This window comes from Naegleria fowleri (assembly GCF_008403515.1).
Source record: "Naegleria fowleri strain ATCC 30894 chromosome Unknown tig34, whole genome shotgun sequence".
In the NCBI taxonomy this organism is placed as follows: Eukaryota; Heterolobosea; class Eutetramitea; order Acrasida; family Naegleriidae; genus Naegleria; species Naegleria fowleri.
Genome location: NW_025407966.1, coordinates 534,746 through 554,506, shown reverse-complemented (window position 1 = coordinate 554,506; position 19,761 = coordinate 534,746). Strand labels below are relative to the sequence as shown.

At 36.7% G+C, this 19,761-nt stretch overlaps 9 protein-coding genes across 9 annotated transcripts; 6 read left to right on the top strand and 3 right to left on the bottom strand.

Annotated features, from left to right (window-relative positions):
• Window positions 1-17: 17 nt before the first annotated feature.
• Window positions 18-239, top strand: FDP41_003596 (uncharacterized protein; the record flags this gene model as incomplete). Its single annotated transcript, XM_044706917.1, has 1 exon — window positions 18-239. The coding sequence occupies one exon, from the start codon at window positions 18-20 to the stop codon at window positions 237-239; it is 222 nt and encodes a 73-aa protein (XP_044562317.1).
• A 237-nt stretch (window positions 240-476) lies between these two features.
• FDP41_003595 (uncharacterized protein) lies at window positions 477-3,419 on the top strand (the record flags this gene model as incomplete). Its single annotated transcript, XM_044706916.1, has 1 exon — window positions 477-3,419. The coding sequence occupies one exon, from the start codon at window positions 477-479 to the stop codon at window positions 3,417-3,419; it is 2,943 nt and encodes a 980-aa protein (XP_044562316.1).
• Window positions 3,420-3,832: 413 nt separating this feature from the next.
• Window positions 3,833-5,321, bottom strand: FDP41_003594 (uncharacterized protein; the record flags this gene model as incomplete). Its single annotated transcript, XM_044706915.1, has 2 exons — window positions 3,833-4,051; window positions 4,149-5,321. The coding sequence occupies 2 exons, from the start codon at window positions 5,319-5,321 to the stop codon at window positions 3,833-3,835; spliced, it is 1,392 nt and encodes a 463-aa protein (XP_044562315.1).
• Window positions 5,322-6,160: 839 nt separating this feature from the next.
• Window positions 6,161-9,131, top strand: FDP41_003593 (uncharacterized protein; the record flags this gene model as incomplete). The annotated part of the gene is made up of 5 exons (XM_044706914.1): window positions 6,161-6,388; window positions 6,441-6,793; window positions 6,850-7,061; window positions 7,202-7,523; window positions 7,649-9,131. The coding sequence occupies 5 exons, from the start codon at window positions 6,161-6,163 to the stop codon at window positions 9,129-9,131; spliced, it is 2,598 nt and encodes an 865-aa protein (XP_044562314.1).
• Window positions 9,132-10,628: 1,497 nt separating this feature from the next.
• On the top strand, window positions 10,629-11,696 carry FDP41_003592 (uncharacterized protein; the record flags this gene model as incomplete). The annotated part of the gene is made up of 3 exons (XM_044706913.1): window positions 10,629-10,734; window positions 10,953-11,398; window positions 11,598-11,696. The coding sequence occupies 3 exons, from the start codon at window positions 10,629-10,631 to the stop codon at window positions 11,694-11,696; spliced, it is 651 nt and encodes a 216-aa protein (XP_044562313.1).
• An 830-nt stretch (window positions 11,697-12,526) lies between these two features.
• On the top strand, window positions 12,527-13,222 carry FDP41_003591 (uncharacterized protein; the record flags this gene model as incomplete). Its single annotated transcript, XM_044706912.1, has 1 exon — window positions 12,527-13,222. One exon carries the CDS (start codon window positions 12,527-12,529, stop codon window positions 13,220-13,222), a length of 696 nt encoding a protein of 231 aa, XP_044562312.1.
• A 104-nt stretch (window positions 13,223-13,326) lies between these two features.
• On the bottom strand, window positions 13,327-15,469 carry FDP41_003590 (uncharacterized protein; the record flags this gene model as incomplete). Its single annotated transcript, XM_044706911.1, has 2 exons — window positions 13,327-14,496; window positions 14,588-15,469. The coding sequence occupies 2 exons, from the start codon at window positions 15,467-15,469 to the stop codon at window positions 13,327-13,329; spliced, it is 2,052 nt and encodes a 683-aa protein (XP_044562311.1).
• A 713-nt stretch (window positions 15,470-16,182) lies between these two features.
• On the bottom strand, window positions 16,183-17,233 carry FDP41_003589 (uncharacterized protein; the record flags this gene model as incomplete). Its single annotated transcript, XM_044706909.1, has 2 exons — window positions 16,183-16,833; window positions 16,976-17,233. 2 exons carry the CDS (start codon window positions 17,231-17,233, stop codon window positions 16,183-16,185), a joined length of 909 nt encoding a protein of 302 aa, XP_044562310.1.
• Window positions 17,234-17,991: 758 nt separating this feature from the next.
• Window positions 17,992-19,392, top strand: FDP41_003588 (uncharacterized protein; the record flags this gene model as incomplete). The annotated part of the gene is made up of 1 exon (XM_044706908.1): window positions 17,992-19,392. One exon carries the CDS (start codon window positions 17,992-17,994, stop codon window positions 19,390-19,392), a length of 1,401 nt encoding a protein of 466 aa, XP_044562309.1.
• Between the last annotated feature and the right edge of the window lie 369 nt (window positions 19,393-19,761).

The following is a 19,761-nucleotide window of genomic DNA, read 5'->3' as shown; positions in this document are numbered from 1 at the left end:
GCAACATCATCATCACCATGATTGAAGTAGTATTGAATGATCGTCTCGGAAAGAAGATTCGAGTCAAATGTAATGAAGATGATACCATCGGGGATTTGAAGAAGTTAGTAGCAGCTCAAACCGGAACAAAACCAGAGAAAATTCGTCTTCAAAGATGGAATCAAATCTTCAAGGATCACATTACGTTGAGTGATTATGAAATTAGTGATGGTAGTGGAATTGAATTGTACTATGAATAATTGTTTTTGTAAATGTAAATAATCATAATAATATAGAAATATTAATCTCAACCCGATATTTTGCCTTTTCAAAACCTTCCCTCGGTTCATCATCACGAGAGCGTTCTAATTTGTCCAGTAACTACTGGCTCCTATTCATTCTAATATCTGTGGTGATGGGTTTCTTCTCAGGGGTTTCAGGGGTTGAAGATTTCATCACAGCTAAGAAATTGTTGAAAAAGTTGATGTTCAAAAAAAATGCAAACCCAACAACAAGAATTCATTCGTTTATCTTCGGGACATCTTCCTGCTGCAGCGGCTGCGACTTCTTCCACGAGTGGAACCGATTTCTACTTTTCATCCTTGCTCGGAAAGGTCTACACAACTGATAATGAGAATGATACCAACAATAAGAATAGGATTTGCTATACTCTGGATGGAACTAAATTGCTTTCTCCGGTCGGAAATAGAATTACTACCGTGGATTTTGCATCAAATTCGAGTAAGACAAGTTTTTATGGACACAAGTACAATATTCAGTCGTTTTGTTTACTTCATAACAATAGGGCTCTGTGTACGGTTTCACAGGACGGAACCCTGACACTATTGAGTTATCCAAAGGGAATCATTTTGTCCAAATTTGAAAAGTTTTTGGAACCTCGTGTGGATAGTGTAGTTCCATCTCCGAATGGACAATTGGTCTGTTTCCTTGGATCTAAATGTTCAATTTACAAATTCCAATCTGCTGTCTCTCCTCAAAATAATCTCTTCAATGATTCTTCCATACTCCATCAAACATCTTCGAGACCAATTAAATTGGGTGATGTCAAGGAGGCCGTTTGCCATACTTGTGCCGATTGGATTGGCTCACAATTTCTTGCAGTGGGAACCAATGAGGGTATTGTTCACGTTTACAAGTTAGATTTAGAACAAAGTAGCGGTATTGAAATGGTGGACTTCTTTTCCAATCACCACGCCCTTGCAGGTAACAAGGATGAAATTGTTGGATGTTATTTTGTTTTCAACAAGACACAACGAAAAAAGAATCCAGGTCAAATTTATTCCATCGATACTAGGGGATGCTTTATACATTGGGCATTCAGTCCAAGCAAGAGACAATGGCAAATTTTGAAAAAGGTCGAGTTATCGAGTAAGATGGATCCAGCTAAGAAAAATAAGCAAACACGAGGCGAAGGAAAATTACGAATCAAGTGTTGTAGCTATCATCCAACTGCAAACTTGTTAATTTATGGCATTGGAAATTCAGGATGTTTTGAAATTTTTGACATTGAAAACCAACAAATTATTTACAGGTTGAGCAAACCACACAACATTGACGGTATTCAATTTTTAACAAACTCTTCTTCTATTGAGCAATTATTGTCGTCACAGAATCAACAAGCAAATGTTTTCAACACTTCCCATTCCAAAAAGACAGATGAAGACAATGGCATTTCTACCGATATTACTCTCCCAAATAGCACTTGGATTGCATTTTCTAAGGAAAACCAACTCTCTGTTTTCGACTATGAAAGTGAAACATTTATTTATAATCAATCCAACCACTCTTCACAAATTCAAACATGTTGCTACAATGAAAATGGTCAACTTCTTGCGAGTGGAGACTTTCAAGGAACCATCAAAGTATTCTCAACGGAAAACAATCAATGTTTTTGCAATTTACCAAATGCTCACTCTGGCCCCATCACTGGTATGATATTCAGTAGACCTCCTGGTTCAAGAGATGCTGCGCTCTATACAAGCAGTCTCGATGGTACTGTTCGAGCTTTTGATATTTTGAGATATAAGCAATTTAGAATGTTCACAAGTTTGGACGCTGAAGGTTTCTCATGTCTCACTGTGGATCCAAGTGGTGAAATTGTGATTGCAGCAGGAAATACGACCTACAATATTTACATGTGGAATGTACAGACGAATCAATTGCTGGAAGTCATCAAGTCACACACAGCTCCTATCACTCGTCTTCAATTTTCTGTTTCCAACGAATCTACTCTCATTTCCAGCTCTTGGGATAAAACATGTAAGATTTGGAATATTTTCAGTTCAAAGCAAGCAGCAGAACCTATTGAATTTTCAGCTGAAATTTTGGATTGTGCGGTGCGACCAACGGATGGAGCTGAATTGGCTGCTGTCGTTATGAATGGTGAAATTCAGTTCTTTGACTTGTTGAATGTGAAAGCCCTCGGATATATTGACTGCAAACGAGACATTCAAACTCTCTTCTCAAATCCAAACGGTGACTACTTTTCATGCATTGCCTACACTGGTGATGGCCAGAATGTCTTGTGTGGTGGCAAGTATCAACCATTCGTTTGCATGTATAATGTGAGACAAAAAGTTTTGATTAAGAGATTCATTGTAAGCTTTAACATGTCATTAGAAGGAATGTTCGATATGGATTTATTGAATCCTCTCATTAAGAAATTGAGAGATGACAGAAAAGAAACACGAAAGAGTGGCAACAAGAGTAAGAAAATCGGAGAGCAAGTCATTCCTGGTAATCAGTTAGAACTTAAGCCAAATATTCAAGTCGATAGAATTTGCTTTAGTCCAACCAATACTGAATTTGCTCTCGTTTCACCCAATGAAGGAGTTTTAATATTTACCAATGTAACGAAAGAAGGATCCTTCCAACCACTTGATATCGATCCATCCATCACACCTGAGTCCATTTTGGCCCTACTCGAGAAGGAAAGTTATACAGAAGCTTTGATCAATTCGATTCGATTGAACGAGCCGAATATTATGGTGAAGGTTTTCAATGCCATTCCTGTGGAATCAGTACCATTGATTGTGAGATCCATTCCTGACAATTATCTCGATCGTTTTTTACAATTTTTAGCCAAAGAAACACTCGAATCAAAAAGATTGCAATTTTGCATGTTGTGGCTGAAATCTGTCCTTGCTCAGCGAAAGTTGTCGAGTGCTGCTCATGGTGCCAACTTTAGATCATTGGTGAGAGTGTTACAACAAAAAATGGCAACACTATCCTATCTGACACAACACAACCAACATACGCTCGACTTTTTATCAAGCTTTATCAAGCCAAAGAGGAATATTCTCGAGGAGGAGAAGCAACAGAAAAAGAAGGAACCAAAGAAGTCAGAGATGGAGACACGAGAAGAGACTTTGGAAGAACAAAAATTCAAAGCCATTCTAAAATCAAGCAGTACAAAATAGTCCTTATTATTTTTGAAAAGCATAACCTTAATGGAAATAAATTGGAAATATTCATCACGGCCTTATTGGTTGACGTGTCACAACATGCATTTCGTTCAAATGTATTAATGAACACTTAATTCAAGACATTGGACCAAATTTCAACATTCTAACCAGAAATGTTTTCAATTGTTTCGTGAGGTTCAAACACTAACGTTGGTAAGGATGACATTTCTTTGATGAGCTCATTAATTAAGAGAATTTTTTATTACTTTAGAGATGGTCTTCTCTGAATAATTTAGTAATGATCATACACATAATAATAATTAATTACTTCAATGAATGGCAATCCATTGATTATATATAATTGGTATATATAATTCAATGAATATGTGTAAATAAAAATTCTCATGATCATGTTGAATCAAAATGATTTATTGACCAATTACATATTTAGAAATAAACGAACTGAGTGCTTTGGCCATCTTCTCATCGCCCGATACGGAAGGGTGACCATTGCATCCCCAATCATTGGTTTGGAAATTTCTCCAAACATCTTCCAAGGATGCAAAATAAACAGTCTTGCCATAGGTTGGTTGAGATTGAGCAACCTTTTGAATGAATTCTCCATAATTTTCTGTCACAACCACGCTCTTAATAAAGTGTAAATCAACCATTCAAGTATTGTGAACACGAAAATGAAAGATGGCCAATAATAATTATTCGTGAGTAGAAAATTACACAACATACCACTAACACAAGTTTAAAAGATGGTCCTTTGAGTGGTAAATACTTGCTCATAATGAAATCAATAAAATGTTGATATCCAGTACTGAATTCTTCATAGGATGGTCTTGGAGGAGTGCTGAAATCATTTGAACCAAGTGTGATCACAACAATATCTGGAATAAAATTTGAAGTTTTGAAATCCCAACTCACATTTGGATTATTTGCCAATGTGCGAGGATAATACACTGGAAAGGGATCTTTTGAGGTGGTATTTTTGTCTCCATAATTTCGCACAACTCCCTTTCCACTCCAACATTCGACATGAATTTCAGAAGCTCCAAGATAACGAGCTGTCTTTTCCACAAAACTTTCGTGAACATCTTGAGTATTAGGTGTATAGGCACAGGGTGGTTTTCCTAAATTTCCATAGGCACAGGTGATTGAGTCACCAATGAATTCAATTTTCAAAGTATTGGAATTGCTGCCTCCTCTCAATGGTGTTGCTTGAGTGTTCTTCATGATCGCTGGCTCAACAGAAAACATGTCACATTTAACAAAAGAAAAGCCATAAAATGTTGCAACACCTAACATGGCTTCGGTTCTCTTTTCAATTTCAATTTCAAGAGTATAGGTAGTGAGACGAGCAACTCTGGCCCAAGAAAATTCCACTGCATAGCCAACACTATTACTATCGTGATTAGTGACAAGTGTCAATTCTTGCAAGAATTGTTTTTGTGAATTATTTGAATCAACTGCTCTCCATAAATAAATATTATATAAATTTCCAAGGTCTTTCAAATGAATCAATGTTTTCAACACTGCATTTGAAGAATGAAGTGATGAATTTTCTGTATAAACAATTTGAGTTGAAATGATAATGCCAGACCAATCAAATTCAATTCCACTGTCATTGCTTTTTCTCAAATATCTTCCGTTACGGAATGAAATGGATGAGCTTTGAGAGGATGCTCTTGTAGTAGGATCAATCATCACAGCAGGAATAAATAAATCACCACAGCGATCATTCAGATTTTCATGACATGTCCTCTCACCAGGTTCCGAAAGCAATGTTTCACCATGAATGATCGGAATGATGATATGGTTCATCATCATGATCAAACAAAAACACAAAACAACAAGTTTCATCATCACCCTTTGATTTTCATAAATCCCATTGATCGACGATGATTTCATTTTTTTTGTATTCTTTTTTTGCAGTTCAGTAATTCGGATTTTTCGATCAATTCCATTGACCGACTCCATTGAAATCTTCATCGATATTCTTGATTCATACCATCAAACACCTATTGAGGAAATTTAAATAGATCGGATTTTAGGATTGGATTGACTGACAGAAAGTTGAAAAATAATCCAATCTGTCGACCTCGATCGAGTTCCATCTTGAATTGAAGTATCGTCCATGCTCAGCATTCATAGTTGTGTGTTTCTGGTCAACAATCAATCACCTTCACACTTTCTATTTGAATCTAGTCTTCTTACTCCAAAAAGTACTAATTCCTCCTCTCACTCTGTTCAGTACTCCACGGTGTTATTGATATTTAGAGTGTGTGCTTGTGTTAGGTCGCTTGCCACTCTTTTGCTCTAGCAAATGGTCTTTAATCGACAGAGTCTTTTGGCGTTCTTCACCTTCCTTACGAACGCAACTTTTGTGCTGTTCACTTTGTATTTCTCTTGTCACACAATTTTTGGAATAATTGTTCACTTTGGTTGGTTTAAAACGAGTGAAGGAAAACAACAAAGAGAGGATCCATCGATTCTTGAATCTGCAATATAGACCAAACAAGGGCTGAATGTCATTTGGATTTTGAATAAGGATAGCGACATGGTGTTTGTGTTGGATTTTGGTTAAACATTAAATTTATCTGGATTCAATCCAGTCTCCACATGAAACAACTCTCCTCTCTGACACACATTCAAGACACACCACCTCTGTGGGTAAGTGAAGTAATCAAACCGAGCCAAACCAAAATGATTCAACATTTGAATTGGCCTTAACAACACCCAGAAAAAAAATGCTCATCAAGAAAAGAAGTACATCTCAGACACCAACAAAATCCGGATCATCATCATCTCTGACATCTAGAAGCCGAGAAATGAAGAAGATTAAGAAGAGCAGTTTGGAGGAATCTGAAGAGGTAAAGAATTTGTTGGACAAGATTTCTCAGCATGATGATGCAAGTCCATTCAAATTCGCAACAAATGAAGAAGATAGGCTGTTCCACTCCCTAATTTCTATTGAGGTAAGCCTTTCAATGAATAATTGCAACCCGTGTCCGTCATCAAAACACGTAGAACGAAAATATTGACATTACAACAAATCCATTGTATGAGGAAATTTCAAACATTTTTCATGAACAACTAAACGTGGCCACTGAACACAGTTCCACCTGGTTAGACTATTATTCCTTTATCAGCAAACTAAATAAGATTCTCACAAGTCAAGAAGATTCAAGATCAATGAATAATGAAGAAATATTTGCTCAATTTAAGGATCTTCCATCTCAAAGAATAATGACTGTGTATAATGAATTTCTACTGTCACAAAAGTCTCTTCCTGATAATGTTTGGGAACCCACTTTGATGGGAATGATTATTAATATTCTTAACCACCAATTTAAATTTAGGAAAAACATTATTTTCAGAACGTATGTTGATACTAACTGTGTATTTTACTCTTGTAACATTCATCTATCACAACAAGTCAAGAAGCAGTCCAATATGTTGACTCATATGCTGTTAAAGGTACATCACTCAAGAACAAGGCAAGACTAATTCCAGACGCGTTTGCTCAGACTCAAATTTTTAAAGACCAACTTTTCGTGTTCTTTAAATGTGAAGGACAGAGAGCTGAAACATGGACACACAAAGACCATTTTAAAAAATATATTGAAATGAAAAGCATGCTTAAAGATTGTATGTCCATCCTTTTCAAAAAAAAGCACATTCCTTTGAAAATGCTCAAAAGATCAAAGTTTACGGTTTACTAGTATCAAAGTTTCAGTGCATGTTTCTTGAAGGATCTATTAAGATACACGATGATCACAATAGCTCAGACGGAATACCTTTTGATTACGCTATAAGAGAGTCCGATATTGTTGATTTATCTTCCACAGAGGGAATTATTGCACTAACAGCATTCATTGAAAGTATGTGCGAAAATGTTTGCAATTTAGAATTTAATGAGGAAGGGTTTGAAGAAAGTGCACGTCTTTCTTCCTCAAGCACACCAACGAGAGCAAAAACTCAATCATTAGAAAGATTTGTAAAGGAAATGGATGTGAGATTTGGTACAAACATGCCGCCCTATATGCCCACAACTTCATTTGAAACTCTTGAAGAAGGGAAACGAGTTTCAAAGAAAATTCTTTCTGAAATGTTTGTCATTGGAGAGCAAATTGGGGAAGTTGAGGCAGAATCTTCTAATATTGTTTATGTATTCAAGATTTCGAATCCATATATTTTCGTCAGATCATACGATATTACTTCATTCGTTCTTGTAGAATGAGGAAGATTTATTGGGCTGAAACGAAATTTGCCCTCAAACCTTATCTATTTTCTCTCTCTATTAAGAAAAATCAAGAACAATTATGGATGAAAATTCTTGACGAACATCGAAGCGATGATTCAAGAAGTCGCAGTGAATATGAATATGATGAATCAAGTAGAAATTTCCATCATGGACACGATCAACAATCAAGAGGTACCTCTTTTGAACCACCTTTCAAATATATTCCTGACCCAATGAATGAAACAGAGTGTGCTATTGTTTTGGAGGAACTGTTGGCTTTGACAAATTTCCAGTTCTTACCAAACTCTATGAGATGCGATACATCATGCACCAGTTTTTATGGTTCTGCATTTTCTCAACTCTATGGACCAGTGTTTGTCAAGGGCACTGTATTCAGAACGGAAAATGAATCCGATATGAAACGCCTTGTCACTCTCTCTCAAACCAGATCAACTTTTTCAAACATTGTTCGAGTTTTTGAATATCATGCAATTAGTTCAAACTCAAAGTTGATCAGTGTTGTTTTCAATTTGATGAAACAACACAACGACAAGTGTATTCCTGAACTGAGAAAACTTGTAAACTCTACAGACCTGGTGAGTATCACCATTCAAGAGAGATTAATCTCTTTGGATGATTTTATGAATATGCCGTCGGTTCGTCGTTGGTTGAACAAGTGTAGAATCAAATTTTTCATGGACCTTGTGAGACAATGTTTCGACATATTGTTTCAATTAGACCAATCTAACATTCTCCATACGGACATCTCTTTTGGAAATTTAATGATTCGATTGGATCAGGATCATTGGGATAGTGCTTCAAGCGATGAGGGGAAATATGCAAGCTTTAAGCTTGTGATCATTGATTTCAACTCCTCAATGTTGTTGAAAGAACAAGAAACTACGACGACAAATAAGAGCAACGTGGTATATAGAAAAATTATTCCAAATCAAAACGTTGATCTTGTTTTCAAGTATCCATATTCAGCACCAAGTTTAGACACCGATGAAGCAGACATTTATTCAATGGCTGTGGTTATTGTTAATTATTTACATTACTTTCAACACAGACACACCTTGAATAGTGATAATTCATTCCAATCTTGTATAGAGTACAAGATTCAAATGTTGGACTTTTTGAATGATTTTCAAACCAATTACAAACACATGTATGGAGATGAAATTGTGCATCTTGTGTCGTTGCTTAAATACATGTTGGCAACAGGAGAAGAAGAGAGACCAGTTCTGAAGAAAATTAAAGACAAATTGGAAAAAGTGAAATCATTATGGATTCGCAACATTTTAACTCGAACTCCACTGAAGAGCATTTCAAATCCAATGTCCTTCCAGAGAAATGCAAACACCAATCATGAAGTTCCAAGTAAGAAAATGAAAACGCAAATTAATCAACAAGTAGGCGAGGAGGAAAATCAGTGCCCTATTTCTTTCAAAAATAATGATATCATTTTCAAATAGGCTTTCCAATATGTCACACAAAGGCCCCATCAAACATGCAGCGAACTAGCGTTATGTCACACTGTATTAAATAATTCAAGGAATGCCAAATATCCAACAATTCCATGAACTGCTTTATTTCTGAAAAAATCAAAATTTTGTTGTCCCATTTATTGCTCAAGGCCAATCTGTTGATCTTGTCAATGCTACAAAAACACTCTTCTCACAGAGTTGACTTTAAAGTGGTGTAACGATGATCTGATGACTCTCCTCCATTAATTCAGTCCTTGGAATTACTACCATCAGTTTCATATGTTTGTGAATGTTTCCAACCACGATCTGATATACTCTGGCCAGAATTGTTGTTGATCCTTGATTTTTTTTGATCCGTCCTCAACATTATTGAGGATCTAAATTATAGGTTTTCCAATTTGAGAGATTAAGCGCTGTCTTGTAGGAGAGAGCATCTCGAGTGGCTCCAATCGATTGATGATAGAGCATCTCCATTTGATCAAGTATTTTTTTGTCCACAGAATTTCAGAATAAATAATATTGTACCCTAATAATGGAGATTGTGAAAGTGGATAGTCCATATAGGAATTCTTATTTTGTTCTCTTCTTTCAATCATGAATGAGAAAATTCTTTGAAGAGTTGGAATATCCATGCCATCGATTCAATCTGTATAATAATGCTGGAAGAAATACTTTCTCATAGATTCATTGGACAACATTCGAGTGAGTAATTGTCTGAAATAATCTTCACTGTCAATAATATCGAGCATTGGTGAGCACAGAATCGATCCATTTTGATAAATTAACTGAATGGTGTTTTGGAGGAGAGAAATGGCATAGTTTGACCAAACGTGAAACGTTTCACCAATGATGAGGAAGAATCAAGTCGTAGATTTTAACATTCGATATATCTCATGAATCGACTCAACAGTTCCATATGAATTTCCATACATAAAAATTCCTTCACTGCTGAAATGAGGTAATTTAATTAAAAGGATCGACGGATTGGATTGCTCCAGCGATTATTTTTGAACTTTCTATCAGTCAATCCTAAAATCCGATCTATTTAAATTTCCTCACCTCATGATCGGAATGATGGTATGGTTCATCATCATGATCAAACAAAAACAACAAGTTTCATCATCACCCTTTGATTTTCATAAATCCCATTGATCTACGATGGTTTCATTTTTTTTGTAATCTTTTTTTGCAGTTCAGTAAATTCGGATTTTTCGATCAATTCCATTGAATCTTCATCGATACTCTCTTCTTCTTCTTGGATTCACCCCCACCATCAAACACCTTTGCAGATTTTCCAATAGAAACCCCTGAATGAAGAGGAGATTACAATCCGTTCCCTCAACCCTTTTTATCCGAAAAAAAAAGTCTCCAACATCGACTCTTACTTCCGTTCCATTATTGACCATTTCAATGTCATTATTGGCAAGAAGGATCAGCCTCTTGTTGTTTCTTGTGGTTCTTTTTGAAACCTCATCATCATTCTTTATGAATGGTGTATGGGCCATTCGTGGAGTGGACATGAGTTTACAACAATGTCAAACAGCTAGTTTGGAAAATTGGCGTTGTCTCAAGAGAAATGGGTTTGATTTTGGTAGGTCGAAGAATTATTATTTTGAAAAAAACAATTTTGAAGAGATGGAAAATGATCATCCGGTGGTGGTGTTGTATGAATTTCGACTTGAACTTTTTCCATATATATATATTTTTTATTATTTTCAAATTCATTTTAATTCAAAATGAACTCTCCACGAACAACAAAAATAATATGGTCACACACGCCCCTACTGCACTGACGTGATCTCTCCAAAGCCATCATTGAAGTATGGAATGGAGGCTATCAATACAACAATCGAATTCTTCAATGTGTCCAAGATGCCCGTGCTGCAGGATTTCAATACGTCGATGTCTATGCTTTCATGTGTCCAAATTGTCGAAACAATTATCCTGCATCATCTGCCATTGAAACCATACTTTCCCGATTACATGATTCCAAAGTCGATTATGGTCAATTATGGCTCGATGTTGAACAATGTGACGGATGTTGGTTTGGAGATTTATCTGCCAATGCAAATTATGTCACTAATGCATCTATGACTGCTGAGAAGTATTTTGCAAGAGAAGGAATGAATCGTCGAGTGGGAATTTATTCATCTGTCTATGAATGGCAACAAACAGTTGGAGGAGAAAGTAATTTATCACATTTGCAATTGTGGTATGCTCATTATGATAATGCAAGTAATTTTAACGATGCATGGGTGAGTATTTGTGTGTGTTTGTGTGAATGATTCTATGGAATGAGTTTTTTTCTTTGATGATGATGAATCCTTTTTGTATGATGAAATGTGGAATGGAACGTTTGACCAATTTATTTTGACAACCTGTCATGATCCATTCGTTCAATGTGAAATGAATCATTGGTTTGTGAATCCATTTGATGAACTGATATCATCATAGGCCTATCATTTTGGAGGATGGACCTATCCAGCCATTAAGCAATATTGGGATCATGGTCCTGCTGAATGTGGTGTGGATGTGGATGTGAATTTCTACTAATCATTGGAAGAAGGGCTCTCTTGTTTCAATAAATAATATTTTCACTAAGGATCTAAGGATTCACAATTCCGACATAACCATGTGCTATTCGTTATTCATGTCACAATTAATTGGAGCTTTGCTTACCAATTTCTGGGAACAAGGATTAAGATGCTCACGATGATTCTTCTTAAAGGCAGAGTTAAAAAATCTCATCGGTCTTGAAGTAAGAATTTTTTGAAGGTTTCGAAAAAGTAAACAATAAACATCGTTAGAAAGGTTAGTAAGGACTAGTTTGTGTTCTCGTCAAACACTCGACCTTGATCCCTAAGACCCTGTGTTTGTGGGATTTTTTGCATATTTTGTCAATTAACCTTATTCTTATTCTATTATTCTTATTAATTGTTTACAATCGAAACATTCAAGCCCTTCGATCATTCTCGGATAATACTCTCTTCTGTTGTGAGCTGTCCATTCAATCAAATTCATTGTAACAAGTTTTCCCCGAATGGCAAAAAGCAACACATTCCACGCGTTTTAAAAATCTCCTTAAACAACCTCCAGTACCATAAAAGTACATAAAATTCCGTATCGTCCCATTCGAACCCCTCATCGAATCTCTCCTCACACCCATGCCCATCGACAACTCGAAAGATTCAAGCGAGTGGAAATGGGCAAATTCCAACACAGGACCTTCTTCAAAGTTTCAACAGTAAATTTTCAAAAATTCCTTAATTCGAAAGCCAACCAGAAAAATTTTTACAAAAAAAAACAACAACCTTCTTCTCACGAGAGAATTATTTCAACAAAAAACCTATTCACACATTCACACCACAACACACTCCACCACGATGGCTCCAGTAATGCAAACCATTGAAGAAAACAAACTCTTCACCGATCTCCACTATCGATTTGACTATGTCTGCAAATTTGTTGGTTTCGGACCAGAAGATATTGAAGCAATTCATAACTCGGCTTCTGTGTTGGCTCCTCTCGTTCCAACTGTGGTCGATTTGGTCTATGTCAAGTTGTTCTCCTTTGATGTTACCAAGAAGGTCTTTTTGGTGAGAAATGATCAATTTAAGGGTGAGATGGAAAAGACTTTGGATGAATTGAGTGATACCAAATCGGAACAAATTAAATTCCGTAAGGATATGTTGAGCAAGTATTTGGTCAAGTTGGTGACTGCTGATTACTCATCAAAGGGTTTCATCAACTACTTGGATTGGGTTGGTAAAATCCACACTGCCAAGGCTGGTAATAAGGATATTATTGTGGATTACATTCATTGCAATGCCTTATTTGGTTATGTGAGTGATGTCATTTTGGGAGCTATTGCCAAGTGTGATCAATTGAGCGAGGAACAACGTGTCAAGACCATCTTGGCATTCAATAAGTTGTTCTGGATTCAAAACGACTTGTTTGCCAAATACTATGTCGACGATGACTGCAGACACGGTGTGAACACTGAAAAATGTTGTCCTGTGAGTGGACAAACTGGAACAAGTGGTGGATGCTGCTTTGCTCAACAACAATCTAAGCAATAAATGATCATTTTCGTTGGATTATAAGCTTAAATTCTTTGTATTGTTTTCAAAGTATTTAGTGTTTTATTGGTTTTATAGAATTTTATATTTTAATATTTTGTTGTTTAATTTAGAATATCATGCATCGAAATGGCCTTTCGGAATGTTTTTGGTGTTTGTAAGGTTGAAACTGGTGGAAGCTTTGGTGACACCGCTGTTGAGGATTTTGCACTACCACTCGCATTGACAATCATTGGAGGAGAAGGCATTGGCTCGATGGGCATCATTTGTGCACAAGACTGACTTTCAAGATGACTTGGAGAACTCCAGGATACAGGTGAAGCATTCGCAACGGGTGTAGCAATCATCGTCGTCATCATTGATGAGTCTGAGCAGTCGAATGACAACTTGGGAGAACAACAACTACTAGTAGAGGTGTTAGATGTGGTAGTTGTACTGTCTGGCGTGGATAATGCATGACTTGGGACTTTGGAATGGTTCTGTTGTGATGTTAACCTACTAGTTTGTGGATTCATCATCATGACCGTTTGGCAAAGAGCCGTTTTTGCATGACCATTGAGGGCCGTCTTCATCTTTTTCTGCTTTTCAATCTTATTGCTGTTCAGGATTGACGACGACGTTGAAGGCATTATCTTGTTTCTATTGTCAACCACATGTCCGAGTTCTGCAGATTGAGTACGTGACTGAGTTTTTTGTAACTTTTTTCCATTTCCAGGTTTATACTCAAAGAATTTGCATGGATTCCGAGTGGAATGGATGACAACATTTGAGAGACATTCATTTTTCAACCAATGGGTTGCACTAGACGATGGTTGTTGTTGTTGTTGTGGCGGAATAAACATGGTGAACAACATGTTGGAGGTTGGTGGTGTTGACGACGATGAGGAAGAGGACGATGAAGAGGGTGTCAAAGATAATTTTCTCATTCTTCCTGCAACAAGTTGTTGTTGTTGAGGCAACTGTTCTTGTGAAGGAGTTAGTGAAGGACTTATTGAGGCAGTGTTTACCTTCATGACAGATTGCATACTTTTCATGGCAGTTGGTTGTTGGAAAGTCAATGGTTGTGTTCGATAAAGTGAAGAAGACGATGGTGGAATATGACCACTCACCATTTCAGGTGGAATGAACGCTCGAGTGGAGGAGGAGGAATTGTTTGTGGTGGTTCGATGGACCATGGTTGTCGATGCAGTGGAGGATTGATTTGAGGAGGACGAGGTTGGAGGAATGACAAGTGGCAGCTGTAACTCCAGTAGTGAGGTACGTTGAGTCTTTTTCTTCAGTTGGGAAATGTGTGGAGGTTAAACAAGATGCATCTGAATCTCCTATTTGTCTCTCCTTACTTCTTGTTGTTCTCAAAATAGCAACCGACGAACAGGAAGCAATTGCTTGTGTTGACATTATCTTTTCCAAATTTGTAACATTTCCTTCCTTATCACGAGAGCGAAGCAAGGAAAGCTTTTCGAGAGATATAGGTAACGTATTTCCATTATTAAGAATAACCTCCTTGTTATCATGTGATCCAATTCTTCCTTTTGGTAACAATGGATGGACTTTCATGTCCGCGATATCCATACCTGTTGGAGGATGAATTGTAATGGCTAAATGATCTGTTTTGAGCATTGGATAATGATATTTTTGTTTGGTATCTACACTATTCTGGGAGAGAATTAAAGGTGTGAAAGAAGAAGAAGAACTCTTTGGGGTGTGAATTTTTCTAAATTTGGAAAGTAAAATGGAAGAAGACATTAGAGAGTTCGGAAAGGAATGAAGATGTTGCTGGTAATTCGAGTCAGAATGGTGTGTGGTGGATGGTGGATCACAAGTGTTCCTTGGTAATTTCAAATACCTTTTTGGTTCATTTTGATCATGATTAAGGGTTGAAAAATGTTCCATGTTTGAAGAGAGAAGATCATTCACCACATGGATCATTGGTGTGTTGGTTGATTGAGGGTGTACTTGATGTTGTTGTCGTTGTATTCGTTGTATTCGTTGTTGTGCATACTCTCCATGATGATGATCATTCTGTGACAATGTAAACTTGGTTTCATGAGAGTGCACTGGAATCACTGAGGAATCCTTTTGAATATTCGTTATTGTCATCCTGGAAGGATTCACATCAAGGTGATGAGTTGAATAGGATGGTAGGTGCTGGAAGTGTTGGTCTGGATTGTACGATGAAGAAAGAGCATTAGATCTGGGATGGATTGGAGGTGACAGTTGGTTGACAGCAGCACCACGACGAATCATCAATTATCGACGATTCATAAGGTATCTCGCACGTTGAGGAATGACAGGTCGATCATGATGCTGATGAGAATGAGGATGTATCACTTGAGGATGAGAAGGATGAAGAAATCTTCCATGTGTTGCAGGAGTCATCATGGGATGTGACGTTTTGAAGAGTGTTTTTCGAGGGATGGCAAGTGGTGGTTGTTGAAATAAATTATTTTGATGTTTGGGTACGATATTATGTTTGTACGATCGTGCAGGTTTGTTTCAAGATCATTGTCTCTCGCGAATAGATTCATACAACCTTGTAAGGAACAATGTGACATTTGAAGATTGGAGAGAACGGATGAATTTGAATGGCGGATTACGTGGTAAAATGTCAGTATCTGTTATCGCTGCTTTTGTATTTCATTTCACAATACTTCAAAATAAATACTTCTAGCCCAAAAAGGAATTGCCTAATAGAGATATATTCAACATTGCAATAGAGCGATGACAGTTAGAGATTATCTCTTTGAATTTCAGCATACATTCAGTATTATACCAAATTATTAGAGAGACAGCTTATTTTCATTTGCAATGAATTTATCATTATTGTTCATGAGCAAGAGGTTTTATGGAGATGAATGTCAATTTTTGTAAAGTGGTGAACTGACTCCTTTCCTCACATAATGTTTCGCAATAAATAATAATAATACCTCAAGACCTCCACTTGTAACTACACAACTGTTTCACTGAAACAATACACAACAACAAGTGAGACATCCATCCAATTTTGCTAATTCGTCGTACTCGATAGGAATTAGCTCAACATTGAAAACCTGTGACTCATTCATAGCATTCTTGAAAATAATCTCTGATTGGTGATAGCCACTTTTGTAAATAATTACATGTTTGTTGGTCTTTAAGCTTTTAAAGCTCACCACATTACAGGCTTCTTCCTCTGGAACAAAGAGAGCTCTGTATGTAAACTTTTCATTTGAATGTGATTGAATTTGAGAGAAAATGTCTCTTCCAATTTCATCATCGTTCACAGTTAACAAAATTTCAGCACTTGAACTCAAAAAGTAGGTCACGAACGATTTCAGGTGAAGACCTTGCTTCACTTTTACAGGAATAACTTTCCAACCAAGTTCTGAAAGTACTTTTTCATACAACAAGATACCTTCCATGTTGGTTCTTGATGATATTCCCATAAACAAATGCTTGGTTTCATAAATGGCACAACAATCACCACCATCCACAGTGGCAGTCTCACTTTTTTCATACATGTCCACCAATGTGTAGTTCCGAGTCCAACTGTTGGATATTTTGGAGGAGAGAAACACTTCTCGGAATGCGTCGATTTCACCTCTTCGGGATAAGGCTCCCATTCGATTGAGCTATGATATGATTCAGAAATTAATATCATTTACATGCCGCCATAAATTAAATTCATATGAATGATCATTACGGATATTCATCGGAAGAAATATATTTCATCATTCAATCAGCAAAATGAATGAAGTTCCATCCATCACTTACAAAAACAACATGATCAACCACCACGATCGGATCTTCCACAAAAACACAATCGGGATACCTTTCATCACTCTCCAACTCGATCACTTCTTCCAAATGAGTTTTCAAAATAGAAACGTATTCTTGGTGTTCCTTCTCAGCCTTGTGTTTGTTGATGAAATCCTCGGAGGAGGAGCAGTCCTTCATATGATCATGTTTGGAAGAAATTCCATGATGAACGTTTGGTGAAATTTTACGAATGATGCCTCGGGAAGCTTTCATTTCTTTTTGTAATTTTTTCAACAGTTGGTCAACTTGTTGTTGACAGTCTCATTCACTGCGTGGCTCCGATATAATTCCAAATTCGACTGTCTTGCAATCAAAGAAACAGAAAATGAATACGCTACCATCCAAAATATTTTAATAATACTAAAACCTTCAAGCAACTTGCGAATACGTTGTTTATATTGGAAAGAGTAGGGTGGCAGAATCTTATTTGAAATACACAAGGCAATCATGCCACCACCAACAAAAGGAAATTAAAAAAGGCTACTGCACTGCAGGTTCCCAAGTTGTCTCCAACCTCAGTACTAATGCAGCTCGACGATGCTTAACTTCTCAATTCGGACGGGATGAGGTGCATTCATCGTGATATGGCCGTAGCCATTGAATTATTAATTGTAAAACCTATAAATCAAGTTTAACACCATGAAAACCGATCCAAAACCAAAGCTTTGCATTATCAAAAAGCCTTAATGTATTACTTTTCTCTTGAGACCATTTTGGATGGGATGCCTGTTAGTAATATGACGACTCCCGCTACAACCTTTGGTTGTATGAACTGTGAGATACAAGAAGTCTTTCATACGAAATCATAAAAGGCCAATGTTGCTTAGATAGATCAAGCACCCGATCGGTTATGGCGGTTGGCGCCTCTGTGAGTGTTAAGTTGACTTCAAAGAGTGAATCCTTATCTCTGTTAATGGTACCGAAAAGGAGACGATAACGTTACTACTGTTCATATAGGTAAAAAAATCATCATGATTCTCTCTGAAAGCACTTCTTTAACAAGCGGCACATCACTCCTTGTGGTACTCTCGCTCATGATCGCTTTCCTCATGGTGTCACACGTCTTCGGTGCGGATAGCTGGAACAATGGCAATTGTCAAGTCATTGAAACTTTGAATTCTATTAGAGATAGTAATAGAGGAAATTCGATGATTAATTATACGCATTATTTGTCAACAACATCGACGAATGATTTCATGAGTCGATGGAGTTGCAATTCTCTTCCAAATATTCTCTATGACCACAGTTTTGATGGAATTCTGGTAGGAGCATTTAGCATTGTCAAAATCTATCCTAATGGCATGTCCTATTGTCAAACATTTCAAAAGAATTCATATCTCATGCTTCAATACGAAAAATCACTTCCTTATTTCACCAATGAAACAGTCATGCAACATTTTGTGAAAGATTATTTGGAACTGATGATATTCGTTAATACCTCTGAAAGTGTCCAACAAAAACGTAGTGATTTTGCTTTTTTGGAAGGAAGAAAAGTAATAATTCCAAAACAACAACTGAATTCCACATTTTCTCTTTCCATGCTTGACTTTGTGCATACTTTCAATTATTTAATGTACTGCCAAGAGAACAATTCCTATTTTGAAATATTTCATAGAGAATGGTTGCCCAGTATCGTCAAATTAAGCTCTTTGACACAAGTTCAAACTTTGGATATTATGTATGGCCAGAATATGGACGAATTATGTGGTCATACAGGAGTATATCCGTTGACAATACTTCACAACACGCTTCTTTGTGTGTGTTCTGTGAATGGAAATGAAACAACCGTTTCCTCATTCAATTGTCAAGATAGTTATGTCACGTTTTGGGTTCCACTCGCCACACATGTTTCTTACAAGGCCATTGAATTTTCATTTCATTTCATTCAATTAATTGCCATAACAGTTTTGGTTTCCATTCCAATCACATTCAGATACCTCAAAAAATGGAACGAATTTTTGAACAATCTTCAGAAGAAAGTTCAAATATGGAAAGCTGAAAAGATGGAAGAGCAGCGCAATAGAGTATCACCTTCAACATTAATTCCATCATCTCCATCCTCAACTCCTGTCATACTTTCGTTCAAACCGAAGAGAGATTTCAAATTATTGTATGATGCAATCCGAGCCCTGTGTGACATCAAAACCATGACTATGATCTGTTCCATGTTGTCACAAATATTGATTACTATCAATGCCCTTCTCTATATAATAATTCCTGGCAATGCATATTTTGAAAATTATAATTTAACATTAATAGTAGCAGCTGCTACCTTTCTGTGTACCGGAAATATTCCTCTAGCTGTGACGTTCTATGAAATCTTGTTAGAATTGTCATTTGAAAGGAAAAAAATTTCAATTGTTGGATTGTAAGTATTCACACTGTTGTTCATTCAAACCCAATACTGATCTCATCCATTAATGTTACTGCACCTACTATGCATATTATCTCAAATCAGAGTAACAACCACTATTGTTTTCTCTTTTCTCTTTGTCGTTCTCTCATCTTGTTTCATTTCCACTATTATTGCATCAACTGCTATTCAGGGTTATGTTAGAATTGGAACTATTCCACTATCATTTCTTGTACTACTTGCTTCATGGAGTGTCCTTGCTGGATATTCATTAAAAATCTATGTGCTTCTAAAAAAGAATCGAAGAGTGAACTTCCTCAAATTTAAGGTTAGTATAATTTGTTGAACAACTTTACGCGATTCTATGAACATGATCATTCAGTTCACT